General features: G+C 43.2%; 1 protein-coding gene across 9 annotated transcripts in view; it reads right to left on the bottom strand.

The window, feature by feature from the left end:
- NTRK3 (neurotrophic receptor tyrosine kinase 3) overlaps positions 1–20,680 on the bottom strand; it is a 420,101-nt gene that overhangs the window by 89,830 nt on the left and 309,591 nt on the right. For 2 of the 9 annotated variants that reach the window (XM_075575201.1, XM_075575202.1), the window contains one exon: positions 5,705–6,436. The exons of the other annotated variants lie outside the window; for them this stretch is intronic. In XM_075575201.1, the coding sequence (XP_075431316.1) occupies positions 6,318–6,436 (119 nt within the window). In that variant the 3' untranslated portion in view covers positions 5,705–6,317. Of the gene's footprint in view, positions 1–5,704; positions 6,437–20,680 lie in introns of those variants that run through there. 9 annotated transcript variants of the gene reach the window in all.

The following is a 20,680-nucleotide window of genomic DNA, read 5'->3' as shown; positions in this document are numbered from 1 at the left end:
GGTGTGATAGCGCAGGTGACCCCTTATTCTGTAAGGTGTGATAGTGCAGGTGACCCCTTATTCTGTAAGATGTGATAGCGCCGGTGACCCCGTATTCTGTAGGTGTGATATCGCAGGTGACCCCTTATTCTGTAAGGTGTGATAGCGCAGGTGACCCCTTATTCTGTAAGGTGTGATAGCGCAGGTGACCCCTTATTCTGTAAGGTGTGATAGCGTAGGTGACCCCTTATTCTGTAGGTGTGATATCGCAGGTGACCCCTTATTCTGTAAGGTGTGATTGCGCAGGTGACCCCTTATTCTGTAAGGTGTGATAGCGTAGGTGACCCCTTATTCTGTAAGGTGTGATAGCGTAGGTGACCCCTTATTCTGTAAGGTGTGATAGCGTAGGTGACCCCTTATTCTGTAAGGTGTGATAGCGCAGGTGACCCCTTATTCTGTAAGGTGTGATAGTGTAGGTGACCCCTTATTCTGTAAGGTGTGATAGCGTAGGTGACCCCTTATTCTGTAAGGTGTGATAGCGTAGGTGACCCCTTATTCTGTAAGGTGTGATAGCGCAGGTGACCCCTTATTCTGTAAGGTGTGATAGCGTAGGTGACGTGATATCACACAAAAAGCCCCATTAAAGTCAATGTCACCTGGACTATCACACCTTACAGAATAAGGGGTCACCTGGACTATCACACCTTACAGAATAAGCCCCCAACATGGCACCAGTATTATTCCTTTCTTATTACTAATATCATGCGCCATAAAAGCCAGCATATCTTTAACGATTTCTAATATTTCATGTACATTGGGGGTTTTGATGCATAATTTGGCCAAAGTATGACGATGACGTAATTTCCTAAAAGGTTTCAATGAAGAAAGTAATCATTTGTAACAAGCAAATATCTGCACCTACAGAATCAGAAAATTGTTCTGCTTAAATTAGTGAAAGTGCAATAGAATACTGTACATACTGTACCCCGATACCCAGGGACTCACGGAGTACATACTGTACTGTAACCCCTGATACCCAGGGACTCACGGAGTACATACTGTTCTGTACCCCGATACCCAGGGCCTCATTGAGCACATACTGTACTGTACCCCCTGATACCCAGGGGCTCACTGAGTACATACTGTACTGTACCCCCCATACCCAGAGCCTCACTGTGTACATACTTTACTGTACCTCCTGTCTGTCTCCTCTCTTTACTCATCCCTTGTAAAATCAGAATGGGACATTTGGTTGTGGCTGTCTCACCGTGACCAACTCGCCACCGGCATTTAGCCGCAGGGGCACCCTTTACCGCTGCCTGCTTTTGCGAGAAGGTAAGATTTAGGGTAGGGGTTAGTTATAGGCTAGGGGGTTAATTTCGTTTTAGGGTAGGGGGTTGGTTTTAGTTTTAGGGTAGGGGGTTAGTTTTAGGTTAGGGGTAAGTGTTAGTTTTAGGGTATGGGGTTAGTTTTAGGGTAGGGGGTTAGTTTTAGGTTAGGGGGTAAGTGTTAGTTTTAGTGTAAGGGGTTAGTTTTTGTTTTAGTGTAGGGGGTTAGTTTTAGGGTAAGGTGTTAGTGTTAGTTTTAGGGTAGGAGATTAGTTTTAGGGTAGGGTGTTAGTTTTAGGGTAGGGGGTTAGTTTTAGGGTAGGGGGTTAGTTTTAGGGTATCGGGTAAGGTCACTTACCTTAGCGGCAAAGCGTCCAGCGGTGGAGCGTCCAAGCGGCTAAACGCCGGCGGTCATTTGGTCGCGGCGAAACGGCCACGACCAAATGTCCTATGTGTGAGAATTAATTCATTGACATTGCGTTTCATTCACTTGCAAATATGAACTTTGTAATCATTATTAGGGAGGACATATTCTTGCCCCAAAAACAAAACCGATGAAGTTGTCCACAGTACGAAAAAAACAGATGTACTTTATAAAAGAAACTCGCCCTTTTAAAGTCATTAAACCAATAACTTTGTGCTCAACTTGAAATTCATTTTAAATCACTGTTCGTATCATTTCCATACAGTATGCTTTATAATCAGAGTAAATACCGTTTCAAAGTGTTGAGTTGTTGACAACTGCAGCTACAAACCGTAAATATGTAATGCTTTGTAAAATACCTCATTATATAAAGTGCATATTACTTAAATCATCCTCACTGGTAATATCCATTTCTGTGACACAATTTAAACATTATCTGTGGTTACAGGCAATTGTAACATTACGCAGTATTGCAATTGTAACATTACGCAGTATTGTAATTGTAACATTACTCAGTATTGCAATTGTAACATTACTCAGTATTGCAATTGTAACATTACGCAGTATTGCAATTGTAACATTACTCAATAGTACTATTACTAACATTACTCAGTAGTACTATTACTGACATTACTAAGTACTGCGTTGTTTTACTTGCATACACTATTGTTGCCTTTTTGCATCCTCCTTGTGCAATTTATCCCTGGCATTTCAGCACTGACATTTTTTATAACGGCATTTGAGCAACTGATTAATACTTTCTTTGATATAAAGACAATCACAATTAATGATTGACGGATTCTCATGAAAATGTGAAAGAAAACACACAGCATTTATAAAAGGACAAACCTTGAAAGACACATTACCTTGGTTCTGTAGCAAGAACTTTGCTTCATATTGCAACACACTAATTACTCAACTACATAACCTCACTCTGCAGTCTAATGAAAGCGTCTTTGTGGGTTACTCATTGAACTCTAATAGTGCCAATCTGGGCAGTATTGCACGGAAATGCTCATCGACTATAATGGGACATTCTGTGTGATAGCCACTTATTGGCATTATTACAGTTTAATTAAAAATATGCAGGCTCAAAAACGGTGTGCAACACTAATATGTGTTTGAATTGGATCCATTTAAACACCAAGGCTGATCCTATGATGACTGATTCCCTTGGCAATTTTAGTAAAGATAATTGAGGCCTAATGACAAGCTACGGTAATTGTTTAACGGGGTCTTCCCAGGTATTATTAAAGGAAAAGGGCAAAGAGAATCTATCATGTTAGAATTGCTTTCCTACTTTCGCCTACTGGTTCATTTGAGAAAGTTTGTTACTTTTCTATGAATTATTTATTGGAAATAATATTCTCTAAGAAATAGATAGTCACTGTACTTGTGAAACTATAAGCTGCCGTGTGTCCCTTTCCCAGCCTTGCAAGCAGCTTGTCCTAAAGCATTGAAATGGGATATAGGGAATGATGATCTATCTCCAATTTGTTTGGCAGGGGTCTCCATGCACAGGACTGGGAGTTACCCCTACAAGCGAAGAGATGTCAATCAGTAACATTTGGGGGTTTCAGACCTAAAAATTGTATTTTAATGAAAAAGCGTTGTTTGTTAAAACTAAGACTCCATTGAGGCCTAAGGGGGTTTATTCATTAAACTGACCAGGGCAGTATCGCACGGAAATCATATTGTCCTTGATTGGCGTTTCTGTTCAATATTGCCCCTATTGGCACTATCAGAGTCTAATGAATAAGTACCTACGTGCAACATATACTAAACTCCGTTAAATCCAGACAAATAACGCGACATTACATAACACAGTAATGGATGTTCTTGTCTCTGAGATTAACAGATATTCACAAAACTAAATCATTTCCGAAAATAACAACTGTTGTATACCTCATTAGCATAGCTTAACACCGCGTTAAATTAGTATAACATTGCGCCACCTTCCAATAACGTGACGTTAAGTGTGTCTTACCCACCCCTGGGCTAACTCCAATCCTCAAGGACCACCAAAAGGTCAGGTTATTAAGGATATCCCTGCTTCAGCACAGGTGGCTCATTCTTACTGAGCCATTGATTGAGCCACCTATGCTGAAGCAGGAATTTCCTGAAAACCTGACCTGTTGGTGGCCCTTGAGTACTGGAGTTGCCCACCCCCGTCTTAGCGTCTCTCTCTTCTCCAGAAAAGGCCCTATTTCAGGGTGTGGATGGGAGTTCCGTCACCCGTAGGTATGAGCTAACGAACGGAGCGGTAGGTCCCTGCTTTAACGACCTTGTGGTGTTGGGGGAAACGCTTTGTTTGCTTATTATCATCATCACTAATGTCCGTAAAAATCCCAGCTATGCTGTTTAACGTTATGTTACTCACTGGGGGACAAGCGTTACTATGTACTTGACTTTCATTTAGGTTAAGGAACATCATGTGACACCACGTAACCAAGATCGATGTGTCGGGTCCCGGACTGAGATCTGCCCAACAACTGCAGATTGGTTAGAAACGCTCGATGCCGCCATTTTGTGCTTCATATACACAGGTATAAAGAACGGAGATCAGGACTGTGACTGAGCCCACATACTGTAAGGCAGGGGTGGCCACCAACAGGTCAGGTTTTCCCTGTTTCAGCACATGCGGCTCAATCAGTGGCGTCGTCTTTGTCTGCACCACCTGTGCTGAAGCAGGGATATCCTGAAAACCTGACCTGTTGTTGGCCTGGAGTTAGCCACCTCTGCTATAAGGCTTCTTTCTGTCCCTTCTGCCTGCAGAGGGTTAAATCCTCCTCTTACTGGGGGAAAGAAACAACGCAGGTGCATTCATTTCTTAGAAAACAAAGTGTTTATTAAGAAACTATATATACTGAACAACTCCATATATTCCGGTGTCACCAGCTTTTATATTATGGCACTATGATCACAGTAAGTATTTTGAAATAGGCTGAATATGAGGTAATGGTTTTAATTAAAATATCAGCCTTTCATTTTTTTATTATAGAATAGTTCAGGAGTTGATCCAATATTATGGCAATTTTTTATTTAAACTTGTTTCAAAAGTAACTTCCCTGCTATTCAAAGAAATGTAAAAATACCATTTTCGAGATCATAGAAATCTTGATAAAAAGGGATTCAGTTTATCTTTAAAAAAAATCGAAAGATATGTCTATATTTGTGTTTTTTTATATCCCTCCTGAATATAATTGTATGTAAGAATATTTTAGTTGGAATTGCATTTTGCTTGTAGAGGGAACTCTTTATAAAAGGAACTCATTATTATGAAGTGCTTTTCTTTTCATCACGTGATGTACACCCAGTTTATATGCAATGATACTTAATCCTGTTCCTATCAGATAATAGGATTACGGAACATGAACAACAGAATTGGCAAAAGTGTGAAGGTCTGTAATATATAGCATAAAGTCCTAATTTAATACCCATTTCCCCTCTGAACTCCTTACACTGAAGATATAGTAATGCAATGGCTCAGAAACAGTAATTAATTGGAGGTTGGTGGACGATACATTTCCCTAATATTATTCATACGTTTTCAGTTAGTGGTTACTGTAAGTATTGCTTTTGTGACCAGGCCCACGACCCAATGTGGTTGTTAGAATGAGGACAAATGTGGCTGTGCAACTATTAGATTGTATTTACCAAAGATAGAAAAAGGGTCGGGCGCCAATGTCACGCTGAACACAACATGGGGAACTGTTGCATTCTGGGAGAGGTTGGAAAGTGTCTTCACCACGCTGCCCGCATACTGTACCTTTTTTCCAACTTGTGTAAGTGTTACAGTTTACGGTTTTGTATTTCACCGAGTCAGCGCTGTTGTTCTGTGTTCATTTTTGCGGGCGATGATTTGTAGGTTGCGTACGTCTTTTTCTCCAGTTTTAATAGGCCGTCCTGCTACCCCCACCCCCCATCACCCCAATAATATTCCCCCTGACAAAAGATAAAACAAATTCTGATGCACAAAAGATTTGTAAAACATTTCATTGAAAAATAATTACAATTTCTCCAGTTAAAAAAGTAATATCTCATGTCTCATCTTCTTGCGCTTCTAGCTGCGGGAAACTAGGCTGCTGCCTCTGACCGCTCCCCCAAGACTTAAGGGCCCTGCTTTATGACATCGCTTTAGGTTGCCATGATAAAGGGTGATGACATCATTAATAGGGTGATGTGAAGTCACAGGTTCACAAAGAGAACTCAAACACAGATTCCAAACAGGGAAAACACGACTAAGATGGGTTTTTTTGTTTGTTTTTTTTTTTTTAAACAAGTACAACTAGTGTTTTTTTTTGTTTTTTTTAATTGCTCCTTTTGAGTCTGTTTCCTCTTTTTATGCTGCTGCTCCTGCTTCTCTTGCTGGGCCAAGTCTGGACAATTTTGAAAGCAGTGAATACTGGAGTTAGAGGAACTCTTATCCTGTGACCGAAAGGCGCGCGCCTGCCGTATTACAGGTCTACAGCAGAGAGCTAGTGCAGTCCTGTGAGAGGAACCTCGGTCCAAAAGAGTTCTGTTTCTCACTTCATATTTTGAGGGAACAGCCTAAACTTGACAATAAAACAGGGAACGTTATTGGCTTAAAAGACGTGGCGTCCTTTGCTGAAATAAACCCCGACATCCTGAACATAAATGCCTTGGGTAAGTGGTTTGGGGTGTCCGGGAAGGCTTATTGTGTTCAACATATATTCTCTGAAACCTACAAAAAAGAAAAGAAAAAACAAAGGCAAAATAAAGGAAAAGAAACCCAAAAATAGAAAAGATTCTTTAAAGAAAAATAAACAAAATTAATATTATTTATCAAAAGGGTATTTTAAGGGAAACAGATTTTCAAATAAATGATTCAGTGAAAAGAAAAAAATACAGGATAAAAGAAAATGGATTCTTTTTAGCAAGGTAAAACATACAGAAATCAGTTTTATTTCGTTAAATCGCTTTCCTTATCTCAAGGCCGCAGTAAAGATGGGAGCAAGTAGTATGTTTTCAAATCTTTTTGTCCAATCCCTTTTACAAATGTTATCTTTTAGCTCTGCTTTTTTTTAATATCATTCTGGTCCAATGCTTATATAACTTTTAGTGAGACTGCAGCTAATTTCTACTATTAACAAACAAAAAAACCCAATTTTGTTACAAAAAATCCCCCCAAATGCATGTAGAAATGATATATACATATGGCGATTCTCTCACAGAATAACTGCCCGAGTCAGAAATTAGATTACTTTTTCTTAATTACCAACCTACAATTTAAGTCCCTGTTAAATAAAAGTATGCGCCTGTATCCCGCGCAGTGGCACCAGACACATTTATTGCAATATTAGGTGAGGAACTGAGCCATTAATTGTATGAAATTAATTACACCCAGAGACATGCAACATTTTTACTGAAGTTTGCCAAAATCGTCACTTTTCGCAGAAATAATTCACCAAGCATAAAAAGTCACGTGGACGGTCACACGGCCACTTACTGTCATTTTACCAACATTTTGCAAGAATATTTTCTGAAATTGCCGAAAAATGATAAAATTCTGAGCAATGTGGAGTTTAACAAAAAGTTTGTTAAATATATGTTAAAAAAAAAATGACAAAGCAACTTTGAACAGACAAACACATCTGTAATTACCCCATTAATACCCCAGGTATTCCTTGCCACGCTGGAGGGTGTGCAATTCCCTGCGTATACAAAGGCCCGCGCAGAATAATACAGAACGCGGAAATGCAAAACTCAGATCGCGATCTTCTTCACTAATTTCAGCCCGCCGGGGCCACTTATTAATCAGTCATTGCCGCAGCATAAAGGAGTGAAGATAACACTCATTATTCAGCTTTTCCTTCCGTTACCGCCATGTCACCATTTTGCTGGAATCTTGAAAAGCTGGAGTATCATTTCCTAATCCTTGAAGCAAAACACTTGTAAAGTAAGGTTTGTATTATTATGGTGTATCACTTTTATATTTCTATGGGAGGAAGGGGCAGGAAAGTAAGATTTGTTTTTTTGTAGGGACCTCTCCATTACTTGGCCCAATTTCTATGATGTCATTCTAATAAATGCCCATCCCTAACTATAAGGGAGCCAGAGAGAAGAGAAAAGGGGAGAGCATTTTGCCTATGTTAGGTAAGATATATTTCCTGCAACCTTTCAGAAATGTATCTTACTATGTTACAAGTTAACATTTATTTAAAAATGTTTAGATTTGTCATGTTTAAAAACCCCCCATTAATTCTTATAACTGCAAAGGTTTAACGCTTAGTACCAGTAGGAAAGCAGTGGAAATACAGTTTAAATGTAAATCATATATAAAACATAGTACAGTATTCTCAATATTTGGAATATAGAGGAATAGAGGGAAAGGAACAGCACATGTGACAACATGTCACATATTATCCAACTGTTGTAAACACTTACACACAATATCACAGTGTGTAACCAGGATGTGTTAGCCAATAGGAAGAGTCCATATTTGGGCCCATGTAGTGTAAGAATTATCTTTACACACATACATGTGGCAATAAACATTGAACAAAAAACCTGACCTGTTAATTGTATCTTGTAATTGATCTTTTCACAACATTGCTCATTACCTTCCTACATTAAGATACCATTTAGTTTGGAAGCTCTTGGCGCAGGAACTCCAATTCCCGGAAGCCTTACTTTATTACACTTTTCCCTGTTTATATTACTCCACCTAGTAAAGTGGAAATACCTTCTACTAGAAACAAATAGAGTGTGCGCCACTTTATAAGCACCGTCCAGAGCTAAACAAAGGCCCTGAGGTGGATCCCGCTGCAGAACAACGCAGAATGCTGCAGATGAAAGCCCTGCGTGCCTTATCTTTTTAATCTTATCTTTTTAATCTGGCTTTTCATGCGCAGACAGCTGAGCGAGCCAGGCCACTCCAGCCTGGGTTTGTGTCCATGTTCTACTCGCTTTAATCTTGCTAGGCACTCTAATCCTGGTTTTGTGTCCATGTTCTACGCGCTTTAATCTTGCTAGGCACTCTAATCCTGGATTTGTGTCCATGTTCTACTCGCTTTAATCTTGCTAGGCACTCTAATCCTGGTTTTGTGTCCATGTTCTATGCGCTTTAATCTTGCTAGGCACTCTAATCCTGGTTTTGTGTCCATGTTCTACGCGCTTTAATCTTGCTAGGCACTCTAATCCTGGTTTTGTGTCCATGTTCTACTCGCTTTAATCTTGCTAGGCACTCTAATCCTGGTTTTGTGTCCATGTTCTACGCGCTTTAATCTTGCTAGGCACTCTAATCCTGGTTTTGTGTCCATGTTCTACTCGCTTTAATCTTGCTAGGCACTCTAATCCTGGTTTTGTGTCCATGTTCTACTCGCTTTAATCTTGCTAGGCACTCTAATCCTGGTTTTGTGTCCATGTTCTACTCGCTTTAATCTTGCTAGGCACTCTAATCCTGGTTTTGTGTCCATGTTCTACGCACTTTAATCTTGCTAGGCACTCTAATCCTGGTTTTGTGTCCATGTTCTACTCGCTTTAATCTTGCTAGGCACTCTAATCCTGGTTTTGTGTCCATGTTCTACTCGCTTTAATCTTGCTAGGCACTCTAATCCTGGTTTTGTGTCCATGTTCTACTCGCTTTAATCTTGCTAGGCACTCTAATCCTGGTTTTGTGTCCATGTTCTACGCGCTTTAATCTTGCTAGGCACTCTAATCCTGGTTTTGTTTTGATTGTAAGGGTTGATGTTTTTAAAAGCTTTGTGGGGTGGCTGCAGGAATGGTGCTCTGTACACAGATGGAAATGAAACTGCATGTACTGAATGTCACCAAGGAACTTCAATTTCTATCCTCCCACACGCCAGATCACTAAACTGCAGGGAAGCTATCTGGAGACACCTCGCCATTTCATCCCATTCGGAACATGCAGTTCTTGTATAATGATCTTTTATTCTCATTGTGCTGTAGACTACAAGCGTCCTAAAGTCTTGCCGGTATAGGTCATTATGATGACTGATGTGGAACATTTAGAGATGAAATCGACAACAGGAAACAGGTTGAGAAACAATGAAAGTGCGGCAAAAAAAAGTAAAACAAAAGGAGACACAAAGTAATTCTCTTTCTCCCAGCGGCGGAGGGACGGACTTTCATACCTGCAGCCACGCTTCCATTCTTAAGAGGGCAAAGTCCTGTAATATTTGTATCTCATCCACATACTGGTTATACAGCGGTACTGTCTAATTAAATATGCAGGGCGAATACATCCTTAAGTTCCTGTCTTATCCAGGTATGGATCATATACATTGCAGGAAAGATACCAATATTATTACTTACTAGCTGAAAGTACTCCGCGTTGATTGGGAATTCTAAGAAACCAACCTCATCCTACCCTCCTCCTCTCCCGCTTCCCTTATCCCTCCCCTCCTCTCGCCCCTCACTCCCCTCTTCCTCCTCTCCCACTCCTCTCGCCCCTCCCTCCCCTCTTCCTCTTCTCTCCCCTCCCTCCTCCTCCCTCCTCTTCCTCTCCCCCCCCAACCGCCTTCTCTCTCCCCCTTCTCTCCCCCCTTCTCTCTCTTTCCCATCACTTTTCTTTAATACCTTATGATGTCCCCAATTCCGCCTCTCTCTCCTTCTCCAGCATTCTTACTTTCTCCTCACGCACAACCTGACTTCCTTTCTTTCTGCATCTGCTTTCTGTGTAAACTTTATAGCTATCCAACGCTCATTATCTGCCACAAGGCTGTGTGCATTATGATGTCACCAGTATGATGTCACGTGCCAGATACACTGTACATAGCCTACCAGTGGCTGACTTGCTTGAGAAATTGTAATAACTGTAATAAAAATTAAAAATAGAAAGTATCCAATTGTATCCAAACAGACACAAACCCGCTCCGTTATCTCAGTCAGTACGATATCTTAAGAACGAACAGACAAACAACTTTCCAAAATATATTGTAGATTAAACAGTACTCGTAGTGCTGCCTTTTGCTATGAATCTGATATCTGTGCTAAATCCATTGCTAAATTCACAAGTGCTGTTCACGCTGACGGAGAAAGCTGCGATATCCTCAATGCATCATTCCCCGGCGGTGAGTGGGAGCCCCCATTCAGAAGAACCGGGGGGGGGGGCGTTATGCCGCACCTTTTACTGTCGCCAGAGACGACGCGTTTGGCTTTACATGCCCCCGGGAGGGTAATTCTGGCTGCATCGTTCACTTACCCCCAATACTCATTTCATTCCAATGAGTTGCAACATTCACCTCCTTCCACTAAAGCAGGACTGGCCAACTCCAGTCTTCAAGGGCCACCAACAGGTCAGGTTTTCAGGATATCCCTGCTTCAGCACAGGTGGCTCAGTCGCAGTAAAGCATGAGACACTAATAAGAATGTTAGAGATAATATGGGGCTACAGTAAAGGTGGGCAACAGGCAAACTGCTGGCTGCCCAAGCAGCCCCCTCCTGGCTGGCTAACTTCACCCTGCTGCCTCAGCAGCTTAATGGTTAATACAGGGCCGCTCCTCCTGTGCTGACTAGTTCCCAGTGTACAAAGAGGAGTGGAACCGTATTCATTAGCGCGCTGGCATTAAGCGTCTGAGCGGAGGGGGTGCGGAGAAGCTGCTGCCCACCCCTGCAATATCCATTCCGTCTGTGTAACACACCCACACATAGATCTATCGTAAGGGCCACATGTGGTATATTATCATGCTTACCACCGATGTATGGACACGCTCCTGACTAGAGATGTGCGCAACTTTCACAGGCGTTTGCAAACAGCGCAAAATGTTCCTTTCGTTTCCTGCGGATAATTTTGCGAACTCATCAATGTTTGTAAGTGATTCACCAAATCCAGGAGGGAAGGAGGATCCAATTCAGTAACGTACCCGTTGCCTTATATACCTCCCCAAACACTTACCGTATATATATATAGCACCTGGAAAGATACCTAGGAACCAATCCGATCACAATATGCAAATAAGACTTCTTTCCCAGGTATCTCACGTGTACGCTGCTAAGTACGACCCTCTCACTCTCGGTGGAAATGTGTGGTTTTTCCTAAAGTTTTGTTCATTTTCAAGTACAGCAGGGCCCCGCTCATACGGCGGGTTCTGTTCCATGGCGCCGCCGCAAAGCAAAAAGTGCAGAAAAGCGGAACCGGCTATTTTCAGCGCCTCCTACTCTTCTTGCACGCACAGACTTGCAGTACTCCAGTTCTGCACATGCGCAAATTCGGCTGCTCCCCCTTCTGCACATGCGCTAACTCGGCTTTTCCCCTTCTGCGCATGCACAGACATGGCGGCCCCCTTCTCGGTAGCGCCGTATTGGCGGATCGCCGAGAAGCGAAATGCCGAGAAGCGAAACGCCGAGAAGCGAAACGCCGAGAAGCGAAACGCCGAGAAGCGGGGCCCTATTGTAATCCAAAATGTATAAAAAATATGTGAAAGAATTTGCGACCCCCGTCCTGACTCTGCGCCTAATAGGAAAGCGTCACTGTGGTTACAAACAAGCAGTATATACAGCTCTATATACAGCTCTATATACAGCTCTATATACAGCTCTAAATACAGCTCTATATACAGCTCTATATACAGCCCTATATACAGCTCTATATACAGCTCTATATACAGCTCTATATACGGCTCTATATACGGCTCTATATACAGCTCTATATACAGCTCAATATACAGCTCTATATACAGCTCTATATACAGCTCTATATACAGCCCAATATACAGCTCTATATACAGCTCTATATACAGCTCAATATACAGCTCTATATACAGCTCAATATACAGCTATATATACAGCTCAATATACAGCTCTATATACAGCTCTATATACAGCTCTATATACAGCTCTATATACAGCTCTATATACAGCTCTATATACAGCTCTATATACAGCTCTATATACAGCCCGCAGTGACTGGGACACTGTCACACATACTATCTGCTTACTTCCTTTATTCAAACCTCCCAAGCCAACCTGATACACTGAAGCCAATGACAATAGTAATGCAGATAGTAAGAGCAGTAATGCAGATAGTAAGAGCAGTAATGCAGATAGTAACAGCAGTAATGCAGATAGTAACAGCAGTAATGCAGATAGTAACAGCAGAAACGCAGACAGTAACGATAGTAACAGCAATAATCCAGATATTAACTGCAGTAATGCACATTGTACCAGCAGTAATGCAGATAGTAAGAGCAGTAATGCAGATAGTAAGAGCAGTAATGCAGATAGTAACAGCAGTAATGCAGATAGTAACAGCAGAAACGCAGACAGTAACGATAGTAACAGCAATAATCCAGATATTAACTGCAGTAATGCACATTGTACCAGCAGTAACGCAGACAGTAACAGCAGTAATGCAGATAGTAACAGCAGTAATGCAGATAGTAACAGCAGAATTGCAGATAGTAACAGCAGTAATGCAGATAGTAACAGCAGAATTGCAGATAGTAACAGCAGTAACGCAGACAGTAACAGCAGTAATGCAGATAGTAACAGCAGTAATGCAGATAGTAACAGCAGTAATGCAGATAGTAACAGCAGAAACGCAGACAGTAACGATAGTAACAGCAATAATCCAGATATTAACTGCAGTAATGCACATTGTACCAGCAGTAACGCAGACAGTAACAGCAGTAATGCAGATAGTAAAAGCAGCAATGCAGATAGTAACAGCAGAATTGCAGATAGTAACAGCAGTAATGCAGATAGTAACAGCAGAATTGCAGATAGTAACAGCAGTAACGCAGACAGTAACAGCAGTAACGCAGATAGTAACAGCAGAATTGCAGATAGTAACAGCAGTAACGCACATAGTAAGAGCAGTAATGCAGATAGTAACAGCAGTAACACAGACAGTAACAGCAGTAATGCAGATAGTAACTGCAGTAATGCAGATAGTTACAGCAGTAATGCAGATAGTAACAGCAGTAACACAGACAGTAACAGCAGTAATGCAGATAGTAACTGCACTAATGCAGATAGTAACAGCAGTAATGCAGATAGTAACAGCAGTAATGCAGATAGTAACTGCAGTAATGCAGATAGTAACTGCAGTAATGCAGATAGTAACTGCAGTAATGCAGATAGTAACAACAGTAATGCAGATAGTAACAGCAGTAATGCAGACAGTAACAGCAGTAATGCAGATAGTAACAGCAGTAATGCAGACAGTAACAGCAGTAATGCAGACAGTAACAGCAGAATTGCAGATAGTAACTGCAGTAATGCAGATAGTAATAGCAGTAATGCAGACAGTAAAAGCAGTAATGCAGATAGTAACAGCAGTAATGCAGACAGTAACAGCAGTAACGCAGACAGTATATACCTCTTGGTACTGTACATTTTTCATGTGACTCTCTGCAATTCTTTCTGCCAAACATTACCGTTTTCTTATGATTTGTTTTGCAGCAAACGACACATTTTTACAAAGTTTCATGAAAAGTTCACACATCTCTAAGTAACTATTTCTTGTCACGAACCTAAAACATAACAAAATGACGGAGTAACAGTTGTTTCTGCCACCGCGGCGGAGTATTAAGCGAGCCGCAGGGAGGGGTACGTCCCCACCACCCCCTGCTTTGAGTGTACGGTTAGATACGTAGATTGAAGACTTGTGATATATTATGTACAGAAGAAGCCAGTCTCACTGTCCCCATAACCTTGAGACGGTGTGCGATGACAGCCGCGTCAACACTGCTGTCCGCGGCTCAGCTTACGGTCAGCCGGCATAATTATCGCGCGGTTATTTGGTATTGCAGATCAGTACGCGTGGTCGGCAGGAGGATCGCTGAAAATTTCACGTATGGGTCATAAAGAGGCTGCGGGGGAGACGCAGATTGCAAATACTGTAAATGGCGGGATTTACACTTTCCACGTGTTTCGCGGCACGGAGAACAGTACGTCTGGCTATATCTGGATATATAATGTAGTGTACTATATGCTGCAGTACGTACTGGATAACTGTACCCCACCCTCTTTCCTTTTGTACCCCACAAATGTCCTCAATAAATAAACAGTTGGGAACAAATACAGAACATTCCTGACCCCTCACAGATTCACGCCAAAACATTAGTGAAATACCACCAGCAAACTGTGCATCTCCGCTTACCCGTCATACAGCATACAGTACAACGTCCTCCTAAAATACCTTTGCCAGGTGTGTGCTTTTGGATAGAGGACAGATCAAGAAGTAACAAGCCCTCAATACTCGCTTACTCTCTGCAGGGAAATGTAAGGTAGGAGGATACATTTCAAAATGGCGGCCTTGAAAAAAATATAACTTTGGCAGTAATATTGTATGTGTTGTAAAGGATACAGATTGGAATGAAGTGTGTTTCCTTTTCTACTTATAACACAACGTATAGTAAAGCATTCAATTAAAAAACCATCACTAGCGGGACTTTGCCCCCATGGTTGGTAAATCGGACTGTGTAGTAGATTGATCCTTTATCAATAAGAGTAATACATCAACGGTATATTCCTCAGATGCACCAGGGGTGTTACAAAGCCTTTTTTATACCACTTACAGTATATATACAGTGTATACAGGGCTGGATTAAGACCTTTAGAGTCCCTAAACACTGAAAAGATTACGGTACCCCCCATATGTTATTTAAAATAAAAACAAGACTAAACCGTCAAATAAAATTGCATTTTTCAAAATGACACAAAACGTACATGTACGTATGTATGCTGAAATTAAATTAGCTTTTTTTACAATTTCAATAAAAGCTGCTTCATTTTTGATTTACCCAAAATGTATACAGAATGCATAAATATTTGGCATTATTACTACTCCGTTTTTTAAAGTTTCTAATAAAACAGTATAATACTTACATTTGCTTTGACAATAATTGCAGTATTGAAATTTAAACAAAAGTTTTGTACATATACAAAATATTGACTTTTGAAACAAACAAACAAACAAACTTGAAACTATTTATTAGTATAGTGACTCTAACCTCTCTATGGCTCACCCCAAACTGAAATGAGATTAAGCGTGGAATGTGGGGGTTACGCAAAGCCAGACACTGACCGCGCAGTAGGGATGCAGCAACGAGCCATATGGGACTAACATATAAAATGGTGTCGGTCCTGACATCTAACGGGAAAATGAGAATGATTAGAAACGGCCGATGTTGCAACTATTGTGACCTACAAATCAACATGTAAAATTTTGCACATTTCGTGCTTAATATTCGATTAAAAAAATGCTCAACTTGTATGCATGGTGGGCCAATGTTATCACAGTTTTAGGTAGAAAAATACTGACTGAAGTATATATAATTCAGAAAAATATATCAATAATTAAACATAAATGTATTGCATCACGACAGGATCTGATTTCCTCGCATTATTTCGGTCTACGTTAGAAGTACGCCCCCTGGTTTAGGTGGGGAGAAGAAATAAAAGAGAACAGAAAAATGGGGAAAGAGTATGTAGTGGGGGGCACGGTAAGAGAAGGAGGAGCGGCCGGATACTTTGTAGTATGTAGTGGGGGGCACGGTAAGAGAAGGAGGAGCGGCCGGATACTTTGTAGTATGTAGTGGGGGGCACGGTAAGAGAAGGAGGAGCGGCCGGATACTTTGTAGTATGTAGTGGGGGGCACGGTAAGAGAAGGAGGAGCGGCCGGATACTTTGTAGTATGTAGTGGGGGGCACGGTAAGAGAAGGAGGAGCGGCCGGATACTTTGTAGTATGTAGTGGGGGGCACGGTAAGAGAAGGAGGAGCGGCCGGATACTTTGTAGTATGTAGTGGGGGGCACGGTAAGAGAAGGAGGAGCAGCCGGATACTTTGTAGTATGTAGTGGGGGGCACGGTAAGAGAAGGAGGAGCGGCCGGATACTTTGTAGTATGTAGTGGGGGGCACAGTAAGAGAAGGAGGAGCGGCCGGATACTTTGTAGTATGTAGTGGGGGGCACGGTAAGAGAAGGAGGAGCGGCCGGATACTTTGTAGTATGTAGTGGGGGGCACGGTAAGAGAAGGAGGAGCGGCCGGATACTTTGTAGTATGTAGTGGGGGGCACGGTAAGAGAAGGAGGAGCGGCCGGATACTTTGTAGTATGTAGTGGGGGGCACGGTAAGAGAAGGAGGAGCGGCCGGATACTTTGTAGTATGTAGTGGGGGGCACGGTAAGAGAAGGAGGAGCGGCCGGATACTTTGTAGTATGTAGTGGGGGGCACAGTAAGAGAAGGAGGAGCGGCCGGATACTTTGTAGTATGTAGTGGGGGGCACAGTAAGAGAAGGAGGAGCGGCCGGATACTTTGTAGTATGTAGTGGGGGGCACGGTAAGAGAAGGAGGAGCGGCCGGATACTTTGTAGTATGTAGTGGGGGGCACGGTAAGAGAAGGAGGAGCGGCCGGATACTTTGTAGTATGTAGTGGGGGGCACAGTAAGAGAAGGAGGAGCGGCCGGATACTTTGTAGTATGTAGTGGGGGGCACGGTAAGAGAAGGAGGAGCGGCCGGATACTTTGTAGTATGTAGTGGGGGGCACAGTAAGAGAAGGAGGAGCGGCCGGATACTTTGTAGTATGTAGTGGGGGGCACGGTAAGAGAAGGAGGAGCGGCCGGATACTTTGTAGTATGTAGTGGGGGGCACGGTAAGAGAAGGAGGAGCGGCCGGATACTTTGTAGTATGTAGTGGGGGGCACAGTAAGAGAAGGAGGAGCGGCCGGATACTTTGTAGTATGTAGTGGGGGGCACAGTAAGAGAAGGAGGAGCGGCCGGATACTTTGTAGTATGTAGTGGGGGGCACGGTAAGAGAAGGAGGAGCGGCCGGATACTTTGTAGTATGTAGTGGGGGGCACGGTAAGAGAAGGAGGAGCGGCCGGATACTTTGTAGTATGTAGTGGGGGGCACAGTAAGAGAAGGAGGAGCGGCCGGATACTTTGTAGTATGTAGTGGGGGGCACGGTAAGAGAAGGAGGAGCGGCCGGATACTTTGTAGTATGTAGTGGGGGGCACAGTAAGAGAAGGAGGAGCGGCCGGATACTTTGTAGTATGTAGTGGGGGGCACGGTAAGAGAAGGAGGAGCGGCCGGATACTTTGTAGTATGTAGTGGGGGGCACGGTAAGAGAAGGAGGAGCGGCCGGATACTTTGTAGTATGTAGTGGGGGGCACGGTAAGAGAAGGAGGAGCGGCCGGATACTTTGTAGTATGTAGTGGGGGGCACAGTAAGAGAAGGAGGAGCGGCCGGATACTTTGTAGTATGTAGTGGGGGGCACAGTAAGAGAAGGAGGAGCGGCCGGATACTTTGTAGTATGTAGTGGGGGGCACGGTAAGAGAAGGAGGAGCGGCCGGATACTTTGTAGTATGTAGTGGGGGGCACGGTAAGAGAAGGAGGAGCGGCCGGATACTTTGTAGTATGTAGTGGGGGGCACAGTAAGAGAAGGAGGAGCGGCCGGATACTTTGTAGTATGTAGTGGGGGGCACAGTAAGAGAAGGAGGAGCGGCCGGATACTTTGTAGTATGTAGTGGGGGGCACAGTAAGAGAAGGAGGAGCGGCCGGATACTTTGTAGTATGTAGTGGGGGGCACAGTAAGAGAAGGAGGAGCGGCCGGATACTTTGTAGTATGTAGTGGGGGGCACAGTAAGAGAAGGAGGAGCGGCCGGATACTTTGTAGTATGTAGTGGGGGGCACAGTAAGAGAAGGAGGAGCGGCCGGATACTTTGTAGTATGTAGTGGGGGGCACAGTAAGAGAAGGAGGAGCGGCCGGATACTTTGTAGTATGTAGTGGGGGGCACGGTAAGAGAAGGAGGAGCGGCCGGATACTTTGTAGTATGTAGTGGGGGGCACGGTAAGAGAAGGAGGAGCGGCCGGATACTTTGTAGTATGTAGTGGGGGGCACGGTAAGAGAAGGAGGAGCGGCCGGATACTTTGTAGTATGTAGTGGGGGGCACGGTAAGAGAAGGAGGAGCGGCCGGATACTTTGTAGTATGTAGTGGGGGGCACGGTAAGAGAAGGAGGAGCGGCCGGATACTTTGTAGTATGTAGTGGGGGGCACGGTAAGAGAAGGAGGAGCGGCCGGATACTTTGTAGTATGTAGTGGGGGGCACGGTAAGAGAAGGAGGAGCGGCCGGATACTTTGTAGTATGTAGTGGGGGGCACGGTAAGAGAAGGAGGAGCGGCCGGATACTTTGTAGTATGTAGTGGGGGGCACGGTAAGAGAAGGAGGAGCGGCCGGATACTTTGTAGTATGTAGTGGGGGGCACGGTAAGAGAAGGAGGAGCGGCCGGATACTTTGTAGTATGTAGTGGGGGGCACGGTAAGAGAAGGAGGAGCGGCCGGATACTTTGTAGTATGTAGTGGGGGGCACGGTAAGAGAAGGAGGAGCGGCCGGATACTTTGTAGTATGTAGTGGGGTGTAAGAAAACTCAACAACTGATTTTTTCCTATGGTGACTTTGATGCTTTATTTTGAAATATCAAAATACTGGTGTTCCCCGGTATATGTATTGTACTGATTAAGCTTAATCAGCGTTTGGGTCTGAACATTTTGTTTGTGCATTTATATTTTATATTGTAGTTTTAATAAATGTATATTTTGTTCTATATGTATATGTCTTGAATACTTTATCCTTAGGCACCTCGGCACAGGAAGTTCTGCTATTAATATAGATCCCTTAGTTTATGCGCCAGCTTTTTCCAATCTGTACCTCGGCGCAGTAAGCTCTGTATTTGTTAGAGATCATTGGGTTCATGCGCCAGAGTTTTTCCTGGTTTTCATAACTCTTAATACCCCTTAAAGCAGGTGCATATGTTTTTGAGCTATTTTTTTCTCAGTGGCGAGCCTCTTCACACTGCGACTTTGCTGATACTTAAGTGATCCCTAAAATTGTTAAACTTGGAATTTCCATGGCGGGAAATCTGTGATTTAAAGATGTAGGGTAAAATTGAGAATTCATGGAGTACTCTTCACAGTATCTATTTTAACAAAGAGTATTGATATGCTGACTGCATTCTGTGCTGAGCCCCAGGACCAGACAAGCTGTTCCAACCTCTACAACATGATACATTGAGAGAAGGGCGAACAGTAGTTCAAGTAGCAATCACTTGTGAAAAGCAATTACAAAGTTTTAACTAGGAACTAAGAATGGATAATAATTAACTGAATAAGGTAGCCCTGAGCCATATGTAAGGGGGTTGGCATGACCGCTATGGCAAGACTTCCCCTTTTCTCCTTCCTTATGGCAAGCGAGGGGTAGCCACAAGGTTAGAATGTGGTGATAGGGTCGTGACGTGGCCAGAGGGGGAAGGAAAGTTTGTGCGCAAGGGCGGGAGAAGGCAGTCTGCGCCTCTCCTGTGAAGAATTTGCTAGAAAGGGTGGGTGAGCTCCTTCATCGGTTTCAGTTGGAAGCTTGTTCTCGTGAGGTCGGATTTGGGTGTCGATGTGGTCCGTCGGATTGGGCGGTGGAAGTCAAACCGTTATCTGTTTAGGTTAGTGCTTAAGGTGTTGCTGCCATGGATGTGTGGATAATTCTTAAATCGTATGTTTATTGTGTCGAAAAGCGGGCTGAAATTGGCCAATATGGGAGGAATTTGGGGCGGGGGGTGGGGAAATCATGCAGCGTTTTGTTGGTGGGTAAGTGGGGTTCAAAGTGGGACCAGTTGTTACTAGCCACAGATAGGAGGGCTCCTCGGATTTTATCGCTTCACGTTGGCGGTGATGACATAGTAGAAGTTAAGCCGAACGTAATCCGTGCGATCAGGAGGGACTGGGCACAGATTCAGGTTAGGATGGGCAAGTTGCATTTGGTCAAACATCGTTCATAGAAAGATTTAGAGGGGGCTCAGCTTGCTCGGGCAGTGGAGAAGAGTAGGAAGGAAATGAATAAGGGTGTGGGGAAGATTGTTCAGGTGGCAACGTCGTTTGTCACCCAGATTTTGAGTCTGAAAACAATGGGTTGTACGGCCGGATGGGTGCATTTGTCTGACCATTGCCTGGATTTATTTAATGTGACCACTCAAGATGGCA

Source organism: Ascaphus truei, chromosome 18, assembly GCF_040206685.1.
Source record: "Ascaphus truei isolate aAscTru1 chromosome 18, aAscTru1.hap1, whole genome shotgun sequence".
Classification (NCBI taxonomy): domain Eukaryota; kingdom Metazoa; phylum Chordata; class Amphibia; order Anura; family Ascaphidae; genus Ascaphus; species Ascaphus truei.
The sequence above is the reverse complement of the archived record's forward strand: the minus strand, read 5'-3'. Positions and strand labels throughout refer to the sequence as shown.